The following is a 23,014-nucleotide window of genomic DNA, read 5'->3' on the forward strand; positions in this document are numbered from 1 at the left end:
TTAACATAAAGCATATCACAGCAGACGATATAAAAAGCGATTACTGGATAGTGTTGAATTCAGAAGGAGCTGGAAGTGTGCAGTTTTATGACTGGCTACTAAAACGAGTGTAATATTATTCTGCGTGTTTTTGCATTGAAGTTGTAAAACTGAATGAAAGAGTTTACTGTTACATGCAAGTGATTTAGACTGCTTCAAAGGATCCATTCCCGTTCAGGTTTGGTTGTGATGCATCCTTATGATAGGAAGTGTTTTTCTTTTTTTACTATTCCATGCACTCAGGCATAAGATGACTAATCAATACTTCAGCTGTACTTAACTCAGTGGTTTGTCTCAATGTATGACATTATTAAAGCATGAAAAGCTTACTCTAAACATGAACCTTTTTAGATTTGTGTTTCTTCTTTGCTTGATGGAATCCCATTATACAAGATGGCCAATTTGCTAATGTGCAAAAAGGGTTTTAGTAAAGCCTGTGTGAAAAACACCTGCAGTAAATTGGTACTAACAGCACCAGAGTCGAGGTAGAATGCAAGTTTAGCTGCACTTTAGCTGCATCGTAACTCCAGATCAAACAGAGACAACATTATTCTTATCTGTGCAAAAAAATATTAGCCAAAACTACATGGATCATTTTCTTATACAGTATATTATTTAGTCCTGAGCCTCTGATGGGTGCAAATGTCTGCTGGTGGCTCGGCTGAAATAAGACATGCATTTCTAGTGTTAAAACCCACTGTTCCATCTATCCCACCTGCAAGAGTAGCTTTTTTTTTTTTTTTTTTTTTAGTGCAGTAAGACTAAGACAAACATCTTATTCACAACGGTTTCCCTGCTGTATTTTCAGCATAAGTTAGTTTCAGTCTTAAACAGCCAAAATACTTCACTGTAAAAGCCATTTATTTAAATTAGTTAAAACATTTTCCACAGTATGTACATTGGGTAACTATACAGATTGTAGTACAGCTTGGTGTTTTCCACTGTTATTTAACTGTATGAATGATGTGTCAACCTTTGGGAATATCACGATTATAAAGAAATAACTATTTTGACACCCCTGTCCATTAGAAATGACAAATGGAAGAAATACATGGAATTTAAATGCTTTTAACATTCCATTATCAGAACGTCAGTGATGCTTCAGTAAAAATGGTCCCACAGGAAAGATAATAATGCAATTTTTTCCTCTCCAGATTATCTATAATGATGTTCTGCTAGGCTGTACATTACATTCTCCATTAGCATTCCTACCTGCTCACTGCCTCACTGCCACCCTCTGAAGTCAACATGATCTGCGGGACATTTGTAATTACGTGTCGGTTTCTATCAAAGATTTAGCATGCAAAGGTTTTTTTTTTTTTTTTACGGTCAAATATAGACACACTTAATTATTTTGACAGCAGCGGTGGAGTAAATTTGATTTTCAAAATGACAACACAGATATTTTGTCAGCTGTTCAGGGAATTTACTTCAGAAATCATCACAGAGCACCCAGTCTATTTGAAGGTGGCACTGGAATCAATAGATTTGCGGATTTTAATTATGCATCAAATGGGAACACGATTTAACTTTTATCCACAGCACACAAATCAAAATCCTCTTGGCAATTGATCTGGATCAAGCTACTCATTGATCAACAGTAACGATGTAAGCAATAACGCTCAATATGGTCTGTGTGTGTGTGTGTGTGTGTGTGTGTAGTACTTTACCTCAGTTGTCCAAGGCAAAGCTGAGCAATGTCTACGTAGGTTACACCTCGATACACAACGTAACTACAGCAGCACCACCCCCCTATGATGCATGCTTCCCCACAACTACTGTAGCTAATGTTTCTGCATGGTGGCTTCTATTCCACATACATACATGTGTATTATGGGCCCTTACCTCTGTGTTATGGTTATTTTTAATTAAAAGTGTGTACCCTGGAAGATTGATTCATTGGTATCCTAGGTATCTAAAGGAGTGCTTACAGATGATTACACTTGAAGCAGCAAGAGCCGAACAAAAATAAGCTGGTTTGTGTTTGCAGTTCAAACTCAGCAGACTGTTGGCAGATCTTTAGCAAGGGTCTTGTGTCTGCAAACTCAAAAGATAATGAACTCTGTAATGTGAGTGTAAGATGAACTAAGCAAATGGGAAGATACAGTCATGATTATATGAAAGATGGGGCAGCCTCTGCCTCTCTGCTCCAAGCCTTAGAGAATGCAATGCACACAACAATAGGTGCCAGTAATGGTGCAGGTGCCACCTACCTACATTACAACAGTTGGCAACTGCAGGATAAAAGCCAAGAGGCGTATCCAAGCTGGTGAAGCATAACCTGCTGCAATAGCAGTAAATCTGTATTAATGGCTCTAATGGTTCTAGTAATGCCAGAAGGATTAGTCTATGTAACACTGCAATTAAAGAATTGATGAGGCTCACCTGGCAGGGACTACTGAAGACGACTAGCTGTATCCCAGGATTTTCATACTGACTCTCTCCAGGGAGAAAACATGATTTATAAAATGGTATATATAAAAGATATATATAATTTTGTATGACTTCTTATTCTCATCGTGTATCCTGGTTGCTCCTGCTGTTATAGCTATTAAGAAAAGGTTCACAAAAAAATATTTTTAGACACCCTTAGCTCTTCTATTGATTCATCCTAATTTTAAATTCAAAATCTTAACGAATGCTTCACCGTTCTCAAGGTGGCTCAGTCATGTATATTATACACTGTATTAAAAAAATAACTGTACAGTAGTTGTCATGAAATATTGATTTGTACTGTAGTACTGAATGTGTTGAAATCCCACATTAAACAAGGGTCTAATATATTTAACAGATTAAACCGGTTCCCAGCTAAAACAAATGATCTTTCTAAAGCAGGACAACCAAGTTGAATTAGTTAATTGTTTTTTATTGCACTAATTGTAGTTGTGCTCTTTTTAATCCTAGTTTAATTCATTGATTTGAAGTGTTCGATAACATATAATAAATAATAATAAAATAACACAATTACAAAATAATATGCCAGGTAGTGTAAGAAACAGTTCACTAAGGTGTCCCACTTTTCTGGGATTTACTCGAGAGAGCACTGCTATACAGAGTTAAACACAGACTTTTACAGATAAATGAAATTGCTACAGCCAAATAGTAATCAGCATTACAAAAAAAAGTAAGTATTGTATTAAAAAAAAAAAAAAAAAAAAAATTAAAAAATTAAAAAAAAATCTGACCCATTTTCTGGGTCCAAGATGACACTTCTTACTTTAGACTACACAATAACAAATCTGATGTGTTAATGTTTTTTACTTTACTTACCTTTATTTAAATTATATATATATATATATATATATATATATATATATATATATATATAAAAACCACACTACACTCCATCCTCATAAAGAGCTTTTCTTTTACTCATCTGATACAAGGCTGTTATATTTCCCAAATAACTAAACAGATGGAACCTTCATTTATAAATCATGTTTCGCTACATCACACAAATAAATTCCCTGCAAAGGCTTAAAATAAAAAAAGGAATTATGCGACATCATTTTAGGGGACAAAAGCTTTTACAGGTAAGACCTGCAGTGCTTGAATGTATTGTTCCTTTCCTTCACTGCAGCTCCTGCAAATAATAAAACCCAGCGCACACTGTGATTCTTCGTCCTTGTGAATCACCAATCCACGTAGCGCTGATCTTTAACTCAGAAAAGTAAAATCCTACATACCACAGACATTTACTCACAGATCATACAATAGGTTTTCAATAACAGGTTTCCAATTACCTCATTCGAACCAAGCTTTTATTTATGGACACTAATTAGGCATGGCTATATTTTGTCCCTATCCTGATTAAACCTGTATGCATACAGGTGGTAAGCTAATGCTTTGATTAGGGTCTTATGCCTGTTTGTACTTTTACTTTAGCAAGATCTCCCCAAGGCACACACTTCCTTTGCATTGGGAACTGTGAGATGTGACATTTAATTCAACATCAGCAAGACAGTTTATTTCAAGTACTACAATGGAACGTTCATATGCAGCCTCAGGGTAATTGTCTTTGCCTTTTAAGTCCCAAGTGATATAATCATAAAATTACCTTAAAAACACAGAAAGGCAATAAATCTATTGTGTTTCACATGAAGGGTCCCATCAGCTTGTCAGTGCTTATTCTTTAAAGGTCAGGATACACCTTTTGACAGGCAGCGGCATATTTTATCAGTCCACGGTAAACTAATAGATGCTAATATCCATCGTCGTCATCCACATCGCAGCCATAATCTGAAAACGAAAACAACAAGCAGTTGATATACGGGTTGAATAAAACTGCAATTACGGCATCATTCTGTTTCTTAAGAGCTGTCAGGAGCTGCCATTCTGGATTGCGACCTTGTCACGTCAACCGAGAGGCTGAGGAAAGCGGTACATTCAAGAAGTCTCTTTTTCTTCACCCATGATCAATCACTCGTGGCACTTCGCTACATTATGAATCAGTGTATTTCTTATTTCTGTTTCTAGAGTAGACAGATTTTTTGTTTACCAAAAAAGAAAAAAAAAGAGATACAGGTTTAATGGCCAAATATGCAAGTGCAATACTGCACAGAACTAGTTGCTCCACAAGTGCAGCAGTCAGATGGTTGGAACTGCTATGCACAAGCTAAGTAGGAGCCATGTGCTTAAAAGGATGAGACTAAGTACATTCAAAACAATTGCAAGCCGGTCAGGCTTTCACAAATGGGACTGTTCTGATTATATTCATCCAGTCCGACACCTACCGTTTCCTCCAATGAGCAGCATGGCACTAACGCAGGGCTCTTCCTCCTCCTCCTCTTCCTCCTCAGCATCATCCTCGTTGTTGTAGAAGACAGGGCCGCTTTCTACCACCACAGGCTTGGAGGAGTCTGAAGGTTCAGATGAAGAAGTGGAGCCAAATCCCTGAAAGCATATCGCATTTGGCGTTGTTTAATTCACACGGACAGTGATTAAATAAAAAGATTATAGAAACAAAAGATAAAAAAGTAGAATCAGACTAATCTTTATTTTTTCGAAAAAGTCCCAACACTAATAGAATGATCTCCTAATTATCAGGAGTACTTCCAGACTGTCACAGCTGGACAAATGAGAGAAGTGTGAATAATAAGCAATCATGAAGCACTGAAAAACAAGCTATCCAACTGTTTTTAAAAAGCAATGGTGTAGTGTATTACGGTTTTGCAGAAGTGCATCTAAAGCCATTTGGAAGAAGCATTTAGAAAATGTAAAGCCTGATGAAACAAGAGCAGCTGCACAGAAACGTACACTACCTAATATTCATATAATTTATATACAATGTCCCATAAGATATCATAGGCATAATTGTTAATATGCCTTGGCTCTCTAGTTTACGCAGGTGTGAAATATCTTTAAACAAAGAGGTTCAAATTCACATCATTTTGATGTACAGTGCAGATGGTCAATGAGGTCTGGCTGTATGATTTAACAGAGAGCATTTGGTTTGGCTATCCACATGGGATATACAACCATTTTCTTTTGAATCAATATCTAAATATAATTAACAAGCAACTATTTATTTTAAATGTTATTATGGAAGTCTCCATCTGTTCAAATTAGTTACCTTTTCTTTTTTAGGATTGAAAATTATCTAAATGTCATGTCAGACGGACGGAAAAAGCAGCCCGATTAATTTGCCAGTAAGGGGCCAGACTGAGTCACATGCCAAAGACTTATAAGTCTTTGTCGGCTCTAGCCAATTATACACCAGCAGGAGATGGTTAGGTGGCCTAGCGACCAACTGCTTGACCTCACAAACGTGTCAAAAATCATAATCTCAAGTCTCTGTTAATAATCAAACACAAATGATTTCAGAAGAATATTTTATTTCCAAAACACCACACCCTTACTCATGGTCCCAGGAAGTAGTGGCTACCTTTTTATTAACTTAAAATCCTGGCAATTAGTTTTTGTAACTGATTTTGGCAAAACAATGAATTAATAAACTTCAAAAAGATGCCAAGATAAAAGTACAATTCAGGGGGGAAAAAAAATCATTTTAACAGCCTACTGCTTAACATCTTACAGCCTACTTTTTCAAGATATATCCAATGTAAAATGTACATCTTAATAATACAGCCTGTCAGATTCAATTGACTGCCAAGAATAAAGCTGGCATTAAAAGCACTGTGCCATGACATTATTGCAAAGCCTTTGTTTTTTAAATAAGCAGAAAATCAAGTAATAAACTCACATCACTGTCTTGCCCAAAATGAACCATAACTTTGGTTCTTACAATTTCAACTCCACTCTGCATGAAGCAGGCACTGAAATGCAGTAGTTTGTAGTAAAATGTATCTTTAGTACAACCTCTGTTACTGTATGTTTAAAACTGGTTTACAGCAGGAGGCTTAGAATTGAAATTTTGAAGCCATAAGTTGTCTAGCCCTATGTTAATAGAGAACAGAGATATCAAACTGCTGTTTCAATTAACTCAATGCTAGAGCAAAATGGCAATTAAGAGCAGGCTGAAGAGTTGGGTTACCTGTTCAGATGCAAGCTTCTTGGCGGGTTGAGTCGAAATTAATGGCCGTAACCTAGAAAAAAAAAAAAAAGGTTTTAAAAAAGACGACCACTTCATTTTAGACTTTTCAGATCCAGAATAGTTTAACCGTCAATAACAAATATTAGGCAAAATACATTTAACCAACTGAAGATTTTGCGTTCTTTCTCTCTCTCTCTCTCTCTCTCTCTCTCTCTCTCTCTCTCTCTCTCTCTCTACCGATCCTGTTTTATCTGCAGATACACTTGATAGAGAAGCGATTTTCAGTTCAAAACGCAGCAGAGTTAAAAACTAATTTAACGGTCAATCAGGCTTAAGCGGAACATTTTCAAATTAAAAACGGCCCAATTTTCAAGAACATTTTCTGTGTTTATTTTTGCAGCGATCATGCTTCATAAATGACTGATGACGCTAATTGTTCTCCGAAGCCAGGCGGTCCAGTTGTGCGTTTTTGCGGGAAAACCAAATAAAAATTTTGAAAAAGGCCAATACCAATAAAGACATATAAAAAAATACTCAAACAGTCAGTGCTTTGAGTAGCATTACAGTGTCAGAGGTTATGAGAATTACTATAGATTTTTTATTTTTTTTTTAATTGAAGGTACACAATATAAATAAGTGCCCTATCATTGTCTTTAGAACTGGGCAGTGCCTCTGGATATTTCAGAATGGCATGAATTAGCTTCCAGCCTCTTGGGTGAATCCTTCTTACAGCTGCAAAACTGGCACTTCCCAGCCAGCAGTCTGACTCCACCGGTGCCCTGCTGCCCCTGCCTCCATTAAGAGAGCAGCTGCTGCCACTGCAGCCATATGGAACATTAACAGCAGCACAACCTCCATGCCCATTCCGCTGTCTGGCTAATGAAAGACAGAACATCTCGCCAAACCATCATTAGGGTCACAGCTGTTGTCCTATGGGCTGGGGTGTGTCTGCGTGTTCATGCACAAGTGAGCAGTGTGACAAAGGGAGGATGTACCAGCCCTCCTTATATCTGTCTTCAACTTTACAGACACATTCTGGTGAATGGAAAAAAAAAAAAAAACAACAAAGACTCCTGGGATAAAAAGCAGCGTGCTACACAGTACTGTGGCCTTAACAAAACTGTGTGCACCCTCTGTGTACAAAATCTTTTTCATGTTAAAACAGATGTTTAATTCTATTAACTGCCTCTCTCATATTAGTGGTACACTTTTTTTATTATTAAACCAGTAAAGAAATGTGTTTCTGATCGTCGTTCTTCATGCAAATGAGTGCTTTTATTTCTTCACTTGCTGTAGAGTCTCTATAGTAGAGCTACATATTCAAATGAGTATCTGCACAGCAAATAAAACAGAAACAGTACAGTTGTGCTAATACATTTTGACACAAAGGAACTAGATTCTCAAAAGCTATTTACTTCAAACCATCATTAGCGCTATTTTATTCTGAAAGGAAAAAAAAATACAATTCTAATAGAGTAGGAAACAGACTCTGATGGCTTACAAGCCCCTGAATGAAATGTCATTTTATTCTGGTTTGGTAACTTTACTGGATGGATTTTCACTTTCTAAAGAACATTTGCCGATGATGATTTGGACTAAATAGCTTTGAAAATCTAGCCCAAAGTCTTAAATCAATGTTACACGTTGATAGAGACTCTCACATTCATTTAATCCACTTATAAAGCAATCCCTGGTTTTTGTTATGAACCCCAAAAACAAACAAAAACATGTGACTGACTTATTAAATCATGATTGCAGAATGTCAAATTACAAGTGTTCTGTATTTAACATTGTCATATAAAACCACCTCTCTACACTATAATTGGTGGAATGTTCCGAAAACGTTTATTTCTATTAAAGTGTTTCAACCTCCAGCAGCGGCATGACAGAGGGTTGCGTATGAGGGATCTTTCAATGCATTTTTTACCAATGCAAAATTCAGTAGAATAATTGATTTACCAGGGCGTATTCTTTTCATTGCACTGATATTTTTTGATAGAAGCAATGCCTTTTAAACATTTTGGAGTTTTTCATAATTTATATATTAGGAGTCAATTTTAAATTATATTTTAAACTTTCTCGTCATGCAGTTGCTCGGCAGCTCTGGTTTTCATGCTGTGTTTCAATGGGTTTATTTTGCAGCCGGCTCCTGTCTCATCGGCAGATGTATTTATGGGATTAATTATGCACTTTAAACCAACGCCTCATCTTTCTCTAACCCCTGCTCAGAATCAAACCAGTGATCTCACCACACTAAAAGCACCTGCAATGACCACCTCCCCCAAGTGGGCTGGTCAGTTTCGGGTTGCACTATACCACACAGCTACACAGTTGCTGCAGGTCTATCTGGTCTTTTCTTCAGTGCTGAAGCTGGGCAATCTGAAAAGAAGGCTGAAGAACGTAATCAATTCAGTTAACAAGGTGGATATCTCGGGAAGTAACATCTTCTTATATAACTTCTGGTTAAACACTTGTATGGGTTGCTCCAAGGGAACATGCCAAAGATTAAAATACCATTATTTATTTATTTAATAATTTATTGTTTACCAGGAAATGTATCAATTGAGACCAAGGCCTCATTCACGGGCAAGGGGGACGACAGTTTGGTTTTAAATGTCCGAGTCATCAATATGAAGAGACTCCTGTTTATAGTAACCTCAACATTATTAGTTGTTAGTCCTCATATTGTATCAAGTTTATACCCAGTTTAAGACAAGGATAATCTATGTTTCAGTCATGCTGTACAGTGCTATAGGATTCTAAATGGAGAAACGGAAAGTAAAAGCAGCAATTGGTGTGTGATCTGACGCTACACTCTGCATTCAAATTAGCCATGTGTTATGCACTGTACATGATTTGAGTTTATCATTGAAACCCTTGATACTTAAAACACAGACGCACACAAAACATATATAACTGCACTGTAGAGGACGGTCAGAAGCCAGCTGTAGTCTGAAACTCTCCTGCTTTGGTTTAACTGTGAAGAGTCTCTTACTCTTAAAAGAGCATGCACTTTAGCTATCTACTATCTCCAAATCAGCACTCGAGGAAAACCTGACAGTAAGCAGAAATTGAATAAACTACATCTGCCAAAGCCAAACACCTGCCAAACACCTTGGCATGATTGCCTGACAAAAAATGTCACAAATAGCCAACATAACAGAAACACCAGTGAGTGTGAAGGTCTAGGGGGCATCCCGCAGACAGATGACAGCTACATGTCATGTGGGAATCCCATCTCCAGGGTCCAGGCATGAATATGCTTGAGCAAACCAAGCCAGCAACAACATATGTAAATTTTACAAGCAGCTACAATGTATTTATATGTATTTTATTTTTTTTTTAAATGGTCAACCTCTATCACAGTAGGTTAAATAGAGATTTTTGCATCCAGGCTAAATGTCTCGTCTGCAAGTAGCTCCTCAACCTCGCTTAATGTCAACCTTCTAATGTGCTCACTTAGCCAGAGTTACACATTTCCACAGCAGTTTGCTTTAACGCGGTGCATCAAGTTGCTCTTGAAATTCACATTTCTGTCCACAAATAAACGCTTTCTTTGGGGGAGTAGATCATTATGAATTGCTGCCATTTCTACTGCCTAAACCCCCACCCCCCAAAGTTTAATAGAAGTGAAAGAACAACACGTCTAGACTAACTAAGTGAAGGGGGTTTTCAAGGTCACAATCAGTCTTCTTGCACTAGTTTTCAATCCAGCCAAGGCAACAGTGTCTTGTTAAAAGCACGGCCTCTTGCAAGGGTGATAAACTTAGACATCGAACATGAACTCTGCCTGTCACTCTTCTTGAGTGAGCTTTGGACTATAAAAATCCAATAAATGACAGCCTCAAACAAAAATTATGGAAGATGTTCAGCAACAGCAACACTGCAAATAAGAAAATAATTCAGGACAAGCACACTGATAAATCAGCACGTGTATGTGCTTCATGTGAAATCATCTGTAAAGACCAGTCTATAGACAACGCATATGGTCATTATAAAGAGGTCTGCCTATATAATAAGTAAAATACAATACTGTAGCTACAGTATTCAGCAACAGCAGCATTGCACATATACAGCACCTTTCAAGACCACGTCCTCTCAAAGCGTGGAACACATTTTAGAAGACAAAATATAATTAAAAACAAATAGTTTGAACTACAGCCTATATCTGTTAATAAACGAACTGCTCAAATCTTACTTTAAGATCTATGGCTGATCTGTTTATATGGACGGAGACATTTAAGCTTAAAACATTTCATGACTAAATCGCATTTGTTTTCTACCTCAAACTGCCATGTCTAGAAAGCAGTTACGTGAATAACTGAAGTGAAGAACGATTCCAGGAGTGATGTCAATAATTTCACAGTACAGTAAACCAGGCAGGGTACTGAAACCAACAATTTTCTGACTCATCTGGGCAGTGGAAAGAAGCCCTAAGAAGTCTTGTAATTCTTTAACGAGTTCCCTGTCCATCTAGCACTGCACGTGTCTGTGCCAGATGGTCGATGGAACTGCTAATGGAAATAGTTCATGCCGAAATAAATCTGCCACTTCCAATCAAAATCACAGGCACTGTTGTCATCAAGAACTTTGGGATCCCTGAGAAACAGAGCATTTTTCTGCTTCCTAAGATTGCTCCTCACAGAAACGAATAAATGCGATAACTATGGATTATTTACTCATTACCCAGATCATTCAGTATTACCATGAAGCAAATTGCAGTTCAAGGAAACTCAGGCTTAAAATCGGGCAGGAAAGCCATGTTAGTGCCACACAAAACAATTCTGTCTTATCCAACAAGCCATCTAAACCACTTTGACATTAAGATCAAACCAACTAAACATGTAAATATGTACAAGCACGGCTGCCTTGTTCAGATGAAACATGCTATATCATTAGATTAATGTTATTCCAGAACACACACACTCCTTGTTTCCTCAGTCACTTGTACTTTCGATACAGGACAATCCCTTTCTTTAGGAACCTCCCTAGGCTATATTTTACAAAACATCTATAAGCTTAACAGCTGACCAGTGGTTGCTTATAGACGAGCCATACTGAAATGTTCTTTCAGAAAGGGGACAGTATGGTGCAAGTGTTTCACTTGCAGAACTCCTTCCATGCTAAGATGCTGCTGTACTCAACAGCTGTAGTTCTGTTGCTAGACAGAGACCATGTGAAACTTGATTAACACACGTAATTGAGAATGCACTAATTGGTTTTGCAACTCATGTTAAGGGTATGTACTGTAACAGTAGTTTAAGACAGCTGAGTTTCCCATTTATGTAACGAATCTCAACTTGGCAGAAAGCCCAAATTCTGTTTCTCCAGTGCCCTGTGAATACTTGTATTAGTGTGCCACCAATACTAGGTTGAGAACAGTTTCAGAAAGGGCCACTCAAAAAGCGCTACTAATTTTAGCTGATTTACCTTAAACTATCTCCGCATATGATGAACACCAACCACTCCTCATATGTTTTTTTTTGTGTAGACTTTCAAGCTTGAAGCGTGATAAGAAATTATGTCATTAATAGGTGCCTAATATTTGATAATGAAGCAATTAAAATGTATTAAAGTGAAATGCTCCTTGTTCAACATCAAAAGATTCTGGCGTCAAGGCTTTGGAGCTTGCTTTTCCATGGACCCCCATAAACCCCAAAAGATTATGAAGACAGAAGCTCTCTGATGTTAATAGGATATCCTCAGTCTGTGACCGATCAGCCAGGTGACAGAAAGAGAAGGCAGCATTGAAATTACGACTATAACGAAGACTACTGCTGGTAATGAAGCCAGCCCTAGCGCATGTTTTAAAGCGTCTCTCTCATTTTTTAGAACAGTGTTATGACCATGCAGAAATATTACACCCAGTCTGTAATGTTTACATTTTGTATTACTTCAGTGAAAATGTAAATCCAAGTCATCAGTATCAGACTACTGTAACCCTGCATCGCCAAGACATGCACCCACCCAATTTCAAAAAGCAGGGAACACTTTACATGAAATGCCTCCAATTACTGTGGATTTGCATAGTAGTTATTGAGTAAATCCATGTGTACTTCAACATAATTACAATGTTAATCTGCATTGCTACAATGCACATAAATGTGTAAATCTTTACAGGATGTATGCAAGCACACATTTCAGAAAAGGGCTAGGTTGTGCAAAAAGAGTTAAACATTATGTACAATGTAACTTAATTACCATGTCATTATGTCCAAGTACATATGCATTTACAAAGAAACTGCTATGTAAACACACAGTAATTGGAGCCGCAATGTAAAAAGTTACCAAAAAGTATCTAAATATTTAAACTAAATTCCAATTAAGATTCCTTCAATGGCATCCCATTCACATATTTCCCACGGTAGATTTTTTTTTTTTTTTTTCTGTAAACAGTAGGGAAGTTGTGCTGATGGTTCAGATGGAAGCACTTTCTGCTCTGTGTGCAAATACAACCAGCAATATTTTAAAAGCCATTTTTTTGTTACAGCAGCAATGCCAGTATTATCACTGGACCCTGTTGCTTTGCAGTACCTAAATGTCATGCACTGTGGTTGTAACTCCCTCGACCTACAGCAAAGGTACCAGGATGCAGTGTTTATCCAATGTGTGTTTGAAATGCTTTCCTACTATATAAAAAGCAGGAGGGTTAAACTGGGCATCCAGACTAAATAAACAAATACAAGCAAAACAGTTATTAACCTTAGGAATAAATCAGTCCACAAGTTAAAAATTGTGGAGCTGCAGTATTTAAGCCTACATTTTCATTTTCATTTCTTGATAAATGGCAACAGTTTTTTCCACATTTCAGTGCCTGTTTTCTCAACAACCTAACTAGAGAAATGAAGCATATTCCTTGATTAATTTCAATCACACAGTGAGGCCAGGGTAAGGGCACTGACTCTGCAGTCAGTCTTTCAAATTGCCCCCCCCCCCCCATTTCCTCTAATGTTACATAGCTGACAGGTTTGGAAAGCTTCACAATTCCAATGCAAATTTAATTTTTTTTAAATTCACATTACTTGGTAGCAACTACCATTCCAGAGCCTGTCTTATCCCAAGCCCCTTCTAGCTCGCTGATGCATAACCAGTTTTATAAAATACAAAACCAAGAAGCAGTAAACCTTTCTAAGCTTCTTTCAAAGCTCGAAGAAATCAGCAAGCACTCACGAAATTAGCCGTTTCCAACAGCCTTGGCTCACAATAGGAAAACTTGGAACAAATTTGCTTTTAATGAAAAGTCTTTTTTAGGATATAAAATAAAAACTTCATATATTGTTCTCTTAAGAAATGCTTTAAATTTTGAATAATAAAAAAAATACATATTTATATTTTGGTGTTCAAAAGAGCTTGTAGAATCTAACATTAAACTGCAAATTTATCATTAAAAAATACAGCCTGGTACTTCATAGCATGCCAGAGCCATGTCCGGGACTCTGCGGTTTTAGCCTGTGTCTTCTTCAAAGTGCTCTCTTCTTAAGTGCTGCAGCCAAGCAGTCTGACCTACATGAGATTACATAGAAGCCCCTGTATTGTTTGCGTCAGCAGGGGCAGGCTCCTGATTAGCCAGACAAGGGTGGTCCTGAAGAGAGGCTGGCAACAGTGACCTGATAAATCACTACAAAACAATAGAGTTTTGGGGGGGGGGGGGGGTTGGCTGTTTCCCTCCCATTTCACTTTCTTAACTCTGTTTAAGGACAGGCTTGAGTAGAATGCTGAAAGGATGCAAAATAAACCACGTTAAAGTCGGGCTATAGCACAAGCCACTGAAAAGCTGTGCTGATTCAGGGATGAACTAGAAGTGCTGCAAAGAAATAGGACACATTCACCGTTCCTGCAAAACCTTTAAAATGAACTTGTGAAGGGCACCCTTTGCTTAGCTCTGGGACACTGCAGCTGTCAGCTACATCTGTAGGACTGCTGGCTCAACAACCCATAGAAGATCAGAGATAACTTCTTTATGCAATAGATGACTGCCCTGTTATAATGTCTTTAAATTACAGCCTAGAACAGAACATTTTCTGTGTAGCACCGCTGGCAAATTCTTAAGCTGTTTAGCAGCTCATACACATACACACACATTACCCAGACACACCTAGATGCCCTTATCACCAGTTTTCAGATACAAAGCGCCTCTCTTCAATGTTACAATTTATCTGAATATCAGTCACAGCCTGCGTTTCTTTCTTTTCTTTTTTTTTTTTTTTTTTAATTCTCTCTAATGCCAAATCAGTCTGTCTTATATTGTACAGTTACACAGCGCTGCCTCCAGTTTCACCTGACGAAAATGCAGCTAAAACAAAGTGAACGAGACAAGCTAGGGTCATGTAACAGTTAATCATTAAACAGTTTGCGATACTGTGATGTATTTTTAATTTTCTTATTTGTGATCTTTTGTTGCTTTTGTGCATTTTCATTTGCAAGTGAACTGTGACATTATCTACTCCTTGCATCCCTTCAGGTGCCCGTACTGATCGGGACCCCGATGCGCCCCCTCCAGTCGCCCCCCCCCCAACAAATCCCCCCCTGCCCCCAGCCTCCGCCGCCAACCCCCCCCGTAATAGGCCCTCCCGCTGTTATCGACGCTTAAAACCCTCCGTTATTACGACCCCTATGATCAGACAAAATTCACCAAGAGGGGCCTTATCGAGCACAATAGTCTGCAATTTTGAATACTGACTTGGGATACTGTTTTAATTCTGGAAAAAGTTTTTTTTTTTTTTTTTTTATCTTTTGGTTTTGCTAAATTGCATTGCATTTTACAGTTATGTGCATGGATAACATTTTGATGTTATTTTATGGTTAGGTTGTTAATGGGAAATTTTACATACAGTTACAATACGTACTAGAGTTAAAAGTATGTACTGCATTAAGGTTAACGTGTTCGCTCTAGTTTTGACAAGTGACATTTTCAGAATCATATCGTTCTGAATTAAAAATACTACTTCTATTGAAAATATAGTACTGTACCAACTGGAAGCCTACTTATTTAAAAAACACAGTCATTTCAGATATGTATTTTTACTGTTGTATTTTTTTTGTGTTCCCTGAAAACGGACATGGGTTGGAACGGGCCAAAATGAAATGATCAGATCTGCATCAGACGCATTTAACTGTCACTGAAGTCAACATTTTATAGGGTTGGAGGGTTTTGTAGGAGTGCTGACTGTATACATGTTTGTTGATGTTTACTAAAATTGACTTTAAAGTACTGTACAAGCTAGTTTCCCAAAGCATGTCCAGTCAAATGTATATATTAACACAAGTATGTGTAAAATGAGAGGAATACCTGTGCTCTCCCTGGAACAAGCTCATCAGATTTTATACTGTCCACAAAGAATACAAGGCCACTGTTCAGAAGCTCATTTGGAGTAAAGTATAAGATCTTCAAGCCCAAAAGCCAGAGCTTTATACAGCAAGGCACCAGCACCCATTGTGTTATACTGCTTATAAGAACCCCAACACGTTCTAAAGCCAAATAACTCACAAAGCCTAATGGAATAGGGATTCAAAGTTAAAACACTCTTGAAAGCCCCTTGTTTCATTTTAAATGGTGAAATGTGATTACATAAGCAACTTATCTGAACCTTGCATGAACAGAAAGGTTTTGAACAGTGCTGTAAAACAAAAGCTTTATCACATCAAAGAAATAAAAAGTGCCAGATCATACTCATGAATATGCAACTGCTCGCCTCCATTCAGTAAGAGCAGTACTTGTATGTATTATTGAGAGCTGTTCAGTAACCTAGCAGGTGCAGCAATGATTTAGATTTATAAATGGATTTCAAAACTTAAAAAAATAAAATTAAAAGCACATCAACCTTCTATGCACCAAGTTCAAAGATGTATTTATATAGGTTAAGAGATCCACATGTCTTGAGACACAAATATGCAGCCATGAATTATACAAAATGTGTGCAGATAGCTTTACAAGGGTTTTTCCAGAAAGGTATTGCAACAGTTCACTGCACAATGAAATTGGTATGTTAAGGAGCTGATATGTACATGTTAAATTCCAGTCATTTATTTTACAATATTCAGGCAGTTTCCCACACTCACACATGCTGATGATTGAGGGTCTGTTGCTATTTTCACTCACTGTAACTAAATATAATGTTTGTTGTCTAATTTGTTCCACATTGTCTCTAATTTCCAACCTAAATTTACTTTAAAAGGTTATTTTAAGTTAGTGCTACAAGGTCAAAGCCGATTGGCCACAGTCAAAAGCGTCACAAGGGGTCACAGCAAATTACAACCAGATGCCCAGCATGCACTGGCAGCCTATTCCCTTTACCAGGGAGCTGCAAGTTAGCTTTAATGTTTAGGAGTCCAGCAAAACATACTATAAAATGACATCACTAAGATGTTGTAAAAAGGTGTTGTCAAAAAATAATATAGTTTTTAGCATAATGTATATATTTATTCTAAGTCTAACTCCTCCCAACCTCTGCTAAATCACATACCAGCATTAAAATATGTGTTGTTATTCCCAGAACAGTTTTTCCTGGAAGGGTGTAACTGTCTAAACTATACAATGTATAAAAAACTTACACATACATCAAAAGTCAATGCTGTCGTGTTACCAGGAGGACAGTCAACCAGGTGATGAAAAGGTGAAATTCAGCTATTAGCTCTAGGATGACCTGCTGAGTGAGATGATAATGTCTTACCATCGCATCCTCCAGCATCCCACACAAAGTGACCCTGGGTTTGAAAATGCAGGGTGTTCTCGGTCTTGCCCTTCTCCTCTGGAGGTTTTCCTGCCTGTCGCCGCATCAGGAAGTGTACCACAGCAGCCATCCTGAGGCTAATCACAGCTCTCTGAAGGTGTGTGGTTTTATACAGCTCTTAATTACCTGCTTCTACAATGGTTTGCACCTTGTAAGAGGAGGTGCAAAGTTTTTGGAGGGTCAGCAATTGCCCAAGTGCAAGGCAAAATCCTTGCATCTCATTAAAATGTTTGCACCCGCTTAGTATTCCAGATCCCCACCCAATTCCATGCTCTTTTCTTCAGCTGAATACATTTCAAAATCATCTAAATGGATTACATGATGGCAAAGTGCTGACTTGATAGCTGGTGCGGAACGGCAGGTGAAAACCATTCCGTACATGCTCCGCATTTTCTGGCATGCAAAATGACGATTTTTCCCGTAGTGTGGGTGTTTTGCTGCAGCAAATCACTTTGCATGTATCCTTACATCAGCCCCAAGTGTGGCTCAATGACATGGCTTCAAAAGTAAAAAGTAAAGACACAGTACTGCCTTATTGCAAATTCTACATGTTGCTTATAAGCTGAAAAGAAACCATAAACCTTAAAAGCACTTTACTCCTTTTCACTGCGTTTAAACTTGACAAAGTAATTCACAAAGCCATCTGGATAGGTCTGCTGTATAAATGCACAGAAGACTGCATCTTAAACTTGGATACACATTGATCTTGCTTACGAAAAATGTTTTTTTTTTTTTTTTTTTTTTTTTATATAAAAGCACAACAAGTGGCTTGCAATCTAAATAAAATAAATTCCACAAATATCGAACACAATACAAATCATGATTTTAAAAATCACACACACAGCAGATGGAAGCTCTGCGTGATTGTTTTTCTGGCAATCATCATCTTTCATATTAAATGGAGATGGTGAAATTAAAAGGGAGATGCACTTGCAGAAAATAACACTTCCAGGAGGAAGCAGTCTGAGATCTTAAAACACAATTGGTGCTAATTGGCGCTGTTGTTAAAAGATGATAATTGGATGTGCGTAAAAACAGAGCTACCCTCAAGTGAAGAGCTTGTCAGCAGTGGTGCTGCATTAAACAAGCCCTCTGATGTGCCACCCCAGTGGAGTATCACAAGCAGTGCATTTAAAAATTGGAACAGCAGGGCTCCTTTTTTCCATTCGGTGTACAATACCTATTTTTCTGTGGTTCCGATTACATGAAAACGACGTATCTAAAATACAATCAAGCACCTACACCAAGAACAGGAGGTCTTGATATGCAGAACATTATTTCAAATAATAGCAGCACAGAATCAACAGTAAAAAACAAAAAAAAAAACATCAGTATCAAAAAAGAAATGTATTGTTTGCATTTTGTGCTTCCACTATATTGATTGCAGCAGCATTGCTGACATTTAGGGTTATGTGCCACTGCTCCTGGGATATCTTTGCAAACTCAATTTGTATTCAACTGCTGAGGTACAGGAAGGTTTGGGGTGGAGGGAGAGGGTGTCATAGCAGGGTTAAGCAGGCAGTATAAGCCCCTTCTCAAATCACAGGGAAGGATGGCTACAGCTTAGAAAAAGATGGACTAAAAAGTAAACTGGCAAGTTATTAACTGGAACCACAACCAAAGATAAGGGAAGTTTCGATGCCACTTTTGTGCAAACACAGGATTACCAAGACATTCTGACAAACAGCCATGTGAACCGAGGCAGTACACAGTAATGGAGGGCTGCTGTACCACGACCAGCAACACCACCAAAACCCATTTATTTTGTAAACGTAAAACCCACAACACTTTTGGCTCCAACACACACAAACACACTGCAATAGTGAGTGTTGGATCTACCTTTATATTATGATTACTGTCACATTTAGTTGATGGTGTGTAAAATTGAAAATCAAGAAATACTACACTTTTTGCATTGTCGTGAATTTACTTAAGATTTCATCAATGAAAGTCTAAGAGGCTTTAGAATACTTTAGTATATTTTATTTCACTACAACATTTCCTAGAAAGAGAAATTGTAGTTCTACAAGGCCAAGCCTTAGATGTAGGAAATACTACATCAAATACAGCAATATCATATTTATTTATTATAATTATTTCTGTGGGGGCGGTGCATTATTACATTACCCTACTAAGCATTTTCTTAAGCAGCTCTGTAATTGCAAGCCACTCAAGAACAGGAGAAGCAATTGGTAGAGTGCCCATTTTTATTTCCAACAGTTTTTGATCATTGGTTCATCTAATCGCTGTCTACTTTCCAATGATAGTTTTGGTAGCGTTAGCTTTTCAAAAAAAGAAAATCATTAAAATGTTTGTACCGTAGGAGATGTTTCCAAAGAATATAACTCTAATAGTTTTTTCTACTTGTTTGTCCATCTTTTGGTCCTTTTCTCCCTGCAGCGTAGCAAAATAATTCTGTTTCTTATAAAAACCTTAAGGGAATCCAATAAAGTCATAGAATTATCAACTGATTTTTCATTTATTTCCAAATATTCCTTAACTTCTTTGTCAATAAATGTTTAAAAATTCAAAATCGTTCAAAAGCATTGGATCAAACCTCCACCTAAGATTCCTATGTGCAGTTATATCGATATTTATTTGGAGTGAGTTTTCGATCATTTTGGTTGCTTGTTTCAGAGTAAAGAGCTCATTTTCTCATTACGGTCTCATTATTTTTACAGTGGTAATTCAGGTCACTTCTGTTTCTGATGCTTAAGTACCAAAAGGAGCCATCACAGAAATGTCATATTATCATAACCCCGCCTAACAACATGTAGAAAACGATGTGAGGTTACAAGTGTCTTATCTTTTGCTCAGACTTACATGGCTTGTGATAAATATTAATGTTGTGAAAACGTGGGCCAGTAATGACAACCTTTCAGAAAAAGAGACTTCAGTAGCCTTATATTTTCAGACTAATGAGTAGAGGTAACAAGTTCAGGGGCATCATCTTAAAATCATAGGGAAAATCGAATGGCCTTCAGGTGGTAAAAACACACAAAAAAAATCTCAGTGTAAATTAGAACCATTTATCTACTGTGTAAGTCAATCATGGTTCAATTATTCAATGTGTATTTACTGCAAAAACAAACTCATCCTGTACTGGAAATGAAAACAAGTAACAATGGCACCCCCATCCCACTCCCCCCTTGTGAAATGTTTCCAGTCTGATCACCAGTACAGTACTGTACCTCTTCCCCATGTTGCTGACAGGAGCAGACAGGCTCCTGCTGTTTGCTGATTTTCTGCTGGTTGACAGTTTCTTCGCACTGCCGCCCTCCTCGCTGCCTTCCTCGTCCTGCGTCGGAGAGCTGCTTCCTTTGCTGTTCAGGTCCCGCAGCACATCATAATTAATCTTACTGGAGATCTTCTTCTGTTCCAGCATCTTCTCAATGGCCTCCCCTGCTGTGCTAGCCCGGATAGGCTCTCGCTTTTTAGACGACTTTTTAGGCTTAAAAAAAGAAAAAAAGAAAAAAGAAAAAAGCAATATGTTTTGTTATTGTATACATATATGATACAATACTGGTATTCCTAAACATTTCTTATGTGAATTTTCTTGCCAGTTGGCTAGATACAGTAGCTTATTGGATTTCCCTAGGGATATCAAGCACAGTATTTCTGGGTTATGGATTTCAGGTCAAGCCTAAAATTGCCAATGGTCTATATGTGATGCCAATATCATTTGGGCTTACACTCTAAATTTACAGCATTGATGGAATAAAGAATCTTTAGGAAAATTAAACCATGGCTTCAGTGTTCATGTATTTATCCAATAGTGCAACAGGCTTGTTGAGGACAAACACATGAGACTGCTGCATCTCACAATGCACAGCCCCCTGCTAGCACACTGCAACAACATATATGCAAGGCGCGCATTTTGTACTTGGGACGTGCGAGGTTCCAATTATGTCATGCACAGCCTATATTGTTGGCTGCCATATGGAACCTAATTGTTAAGTGGAACTTGGACTTTTTGGATAAATATACCTTTTGCTCCTTATAGATCCCAAGTTCTTTTTCTTTTGCTATCCTTTCCTCTTTTTCTGTGAAATGGAGAACACAATTTAGCATTTAAATGCTACCCACAGGGATTCTGCAATAATAATTAGTGCACGCTATACTACTTGATTGGGATTCCCCCACACACAGCTTACCCTTCTGATCCTTCAAGTAATCAGCATTTTCTTTCATCCACATCTGTGTTTTAATTTTGACTTCTTTTTCATTTAAGATATACTAGGGAAGAAAAAGAAAAACAGTAATTATATACAATGCTCCAACTGCTGGATATTCTATAAAAAAAAAAAAAAAGCTACAGTCATAATTCATGTGCCCATAGTCTGAAAGAAACTCTGCCAAAGGAGTGGTAACATTTTAGAGGGCTGGTCTAAAATCGGTGCTTGCAAAAATATGACATGTTCCTTATTGTAGCTGTTACTATTAGAACGGCAGTCTTCTCTCATTCGGAAACTTGATGTTCCTAATATGTTCTAAGCTTTAGAGATGGTGTCTCTTGTTCCTGTGGGTAAATGTACATTCTGACAGTAAAGTGTAAAATCATACTGTAAAATGCACTAGTAAAATAAAATAAAATAAAAATCTTACCCTCTCAATTTCACTGTCATCAATTCCATTCAGATCCAATTCCCCATTTTCAGAATTTTTTTCTTTTGGAAAAAAAAAAATATATATATATATATAGTTTGGCAAGTCAGGTAGTAGATAGTAAAGCTTGCAGTACCCTTGCTTACATTACATATCCACACAAAAGAGAATGCAATAAATAACGCCTTTCATTAAAAAGAAAAGGTATGAAAATAATGTATTTGTAGGATAAAAGCAAGTATTTACAGCCATTACACTTTGAGCAACTGCTTGACGTGGCTTAATTGCATTTTTTGCATATACCTTTACTTAAAAGGCTCTGCAGGCTTAATAAAAGCTCTAAAATGACTTTTCTTCAAGATTTAGACTTGAGGCAATAGCTAATCAATTTTGAGTTAAGTGGCTACGGTTTACAGTGCATAGCAAAATCTAAAGGGGTCTATTCATGAAACATTAATACCGATAAAACCTGAAAATAATGAAAAGTCTTTATGGGAAAGCAGACACTAAATAGCTTGGTGATTAAAGATATTCAGTAATACAACTTTCAATTGATCATTCATGAGCAACTCCAATAACCACAAGCTACAGAGAACGGTGGGGTTAGTTCAGGGTTATGCTTTTAACTGCACTGGGCTATGGTGCTGATTTGATCAACTTAATGTATACCCTGCTGGGATAAACCAGTTTTTTTTTGTTTGTTTTTTATAAAAGCATTTTGTGGTACCGGATTACCAGGCATCTCTCTGCATATAGGTCAAGAAGAGAAATATTTTACTATTTGTATCCCTTTGTGAAAGTGTGGTGCTACAGAATACTCTAGTAAAAGTCCCATCTCATCTGACATGGTTTTATGGGTGAAATGATTTACCAACCAATCAGCGAGTCAATTAATAAATCAAATCACGCAGGAAAACAACATCCCAAAGAACTGTTAAAAGAATTTAGATCGGAAATCTTAATTTAACATTCAGCGCTCAACCCCAAGCGTTCAGCTCTTTAAATTCGAAGTTTGAAACTTCTTTCTAAATCTGAAAATTGCTCTCCCACACTCGATATATCTTGTGTTCAAACCAGGGAACGACGTCAAAGGAAACATCTACATGCTGGGGCAAAGGAGCGTCGCAGGTAATTCATTCTGCACAGC

At 37.5% G+C, this 23,014-nt stretch overlaps 1 protein-coding gene across 4 annotated transcripts in view; it reads right to left on the bottom strand.

Annotated features, from left to right (window-relative positions):
• Window positions 1–3,367: 3,367 nt before the first annotated feature.
• The window catches only part of LOC121329654 (transcription factor IIIB 90 kDa subunit-like), a 75,863-nt gene continuing 56,216 nt past the window's right edge, over window positions 3,368–23,014 (bottom strand). For 2 of the 4 annotated variants that reach the window (XM_041275357.1, XM_041275358.1), the window contains 7 exons: window positions 21,868–21,929; window positions 21,417–21,498; window positions 21,250–21,305; window positions 20,454–20,713; window positions 6,533–6,584; window positions 4,773–4,932; window positions 3,368–4,278 (listed from right to left, as the gene is read on the bottom strand). In XM_041275357.1, coding sequence (XP_041131291.1) covers window positions 4,241–4,278; window positions 4,773–4,932; window positions 6,533–6,584; window positions 20,454–20,713; window positions 21,250–21,305; window positions 21,417–21,498; window positions 21,868–21,929 — 710 coding nt within the window. In that variant the 3' untranslated portion in view covers window positions 3,368–4,240. Of the gene's footprint in view, window positions 4,279–4,772; window positions 4,933–6,532; window positions 6,585–8,781; window positions 8,924–20,453; window positions 20,714–21,249; window positions 21,306–21,416; window positions 21,499–21,867; window positions 21,930–23,014 lie in introns of those variants that run through there. The other 2 variants (XR_005951800.1, XR_005951801.1) reach the window with 2 other exon arrangements.

The sequence above is a fragment of the Polyodon spathula genome, chromosome 17 (assembly GCF_017654505.1).
Source record: "Polyodon spathula isolate WHYD16114869_AA chromosome 17, ASM1765450v1, whole genome shotgun sequence".
Lineage (NCBI taxonomy): Eukaryota > Metazoa > Chordata > Actinopteri > Acipenseriformes > Polyodontidae > Polyodon > Polyodon spathula.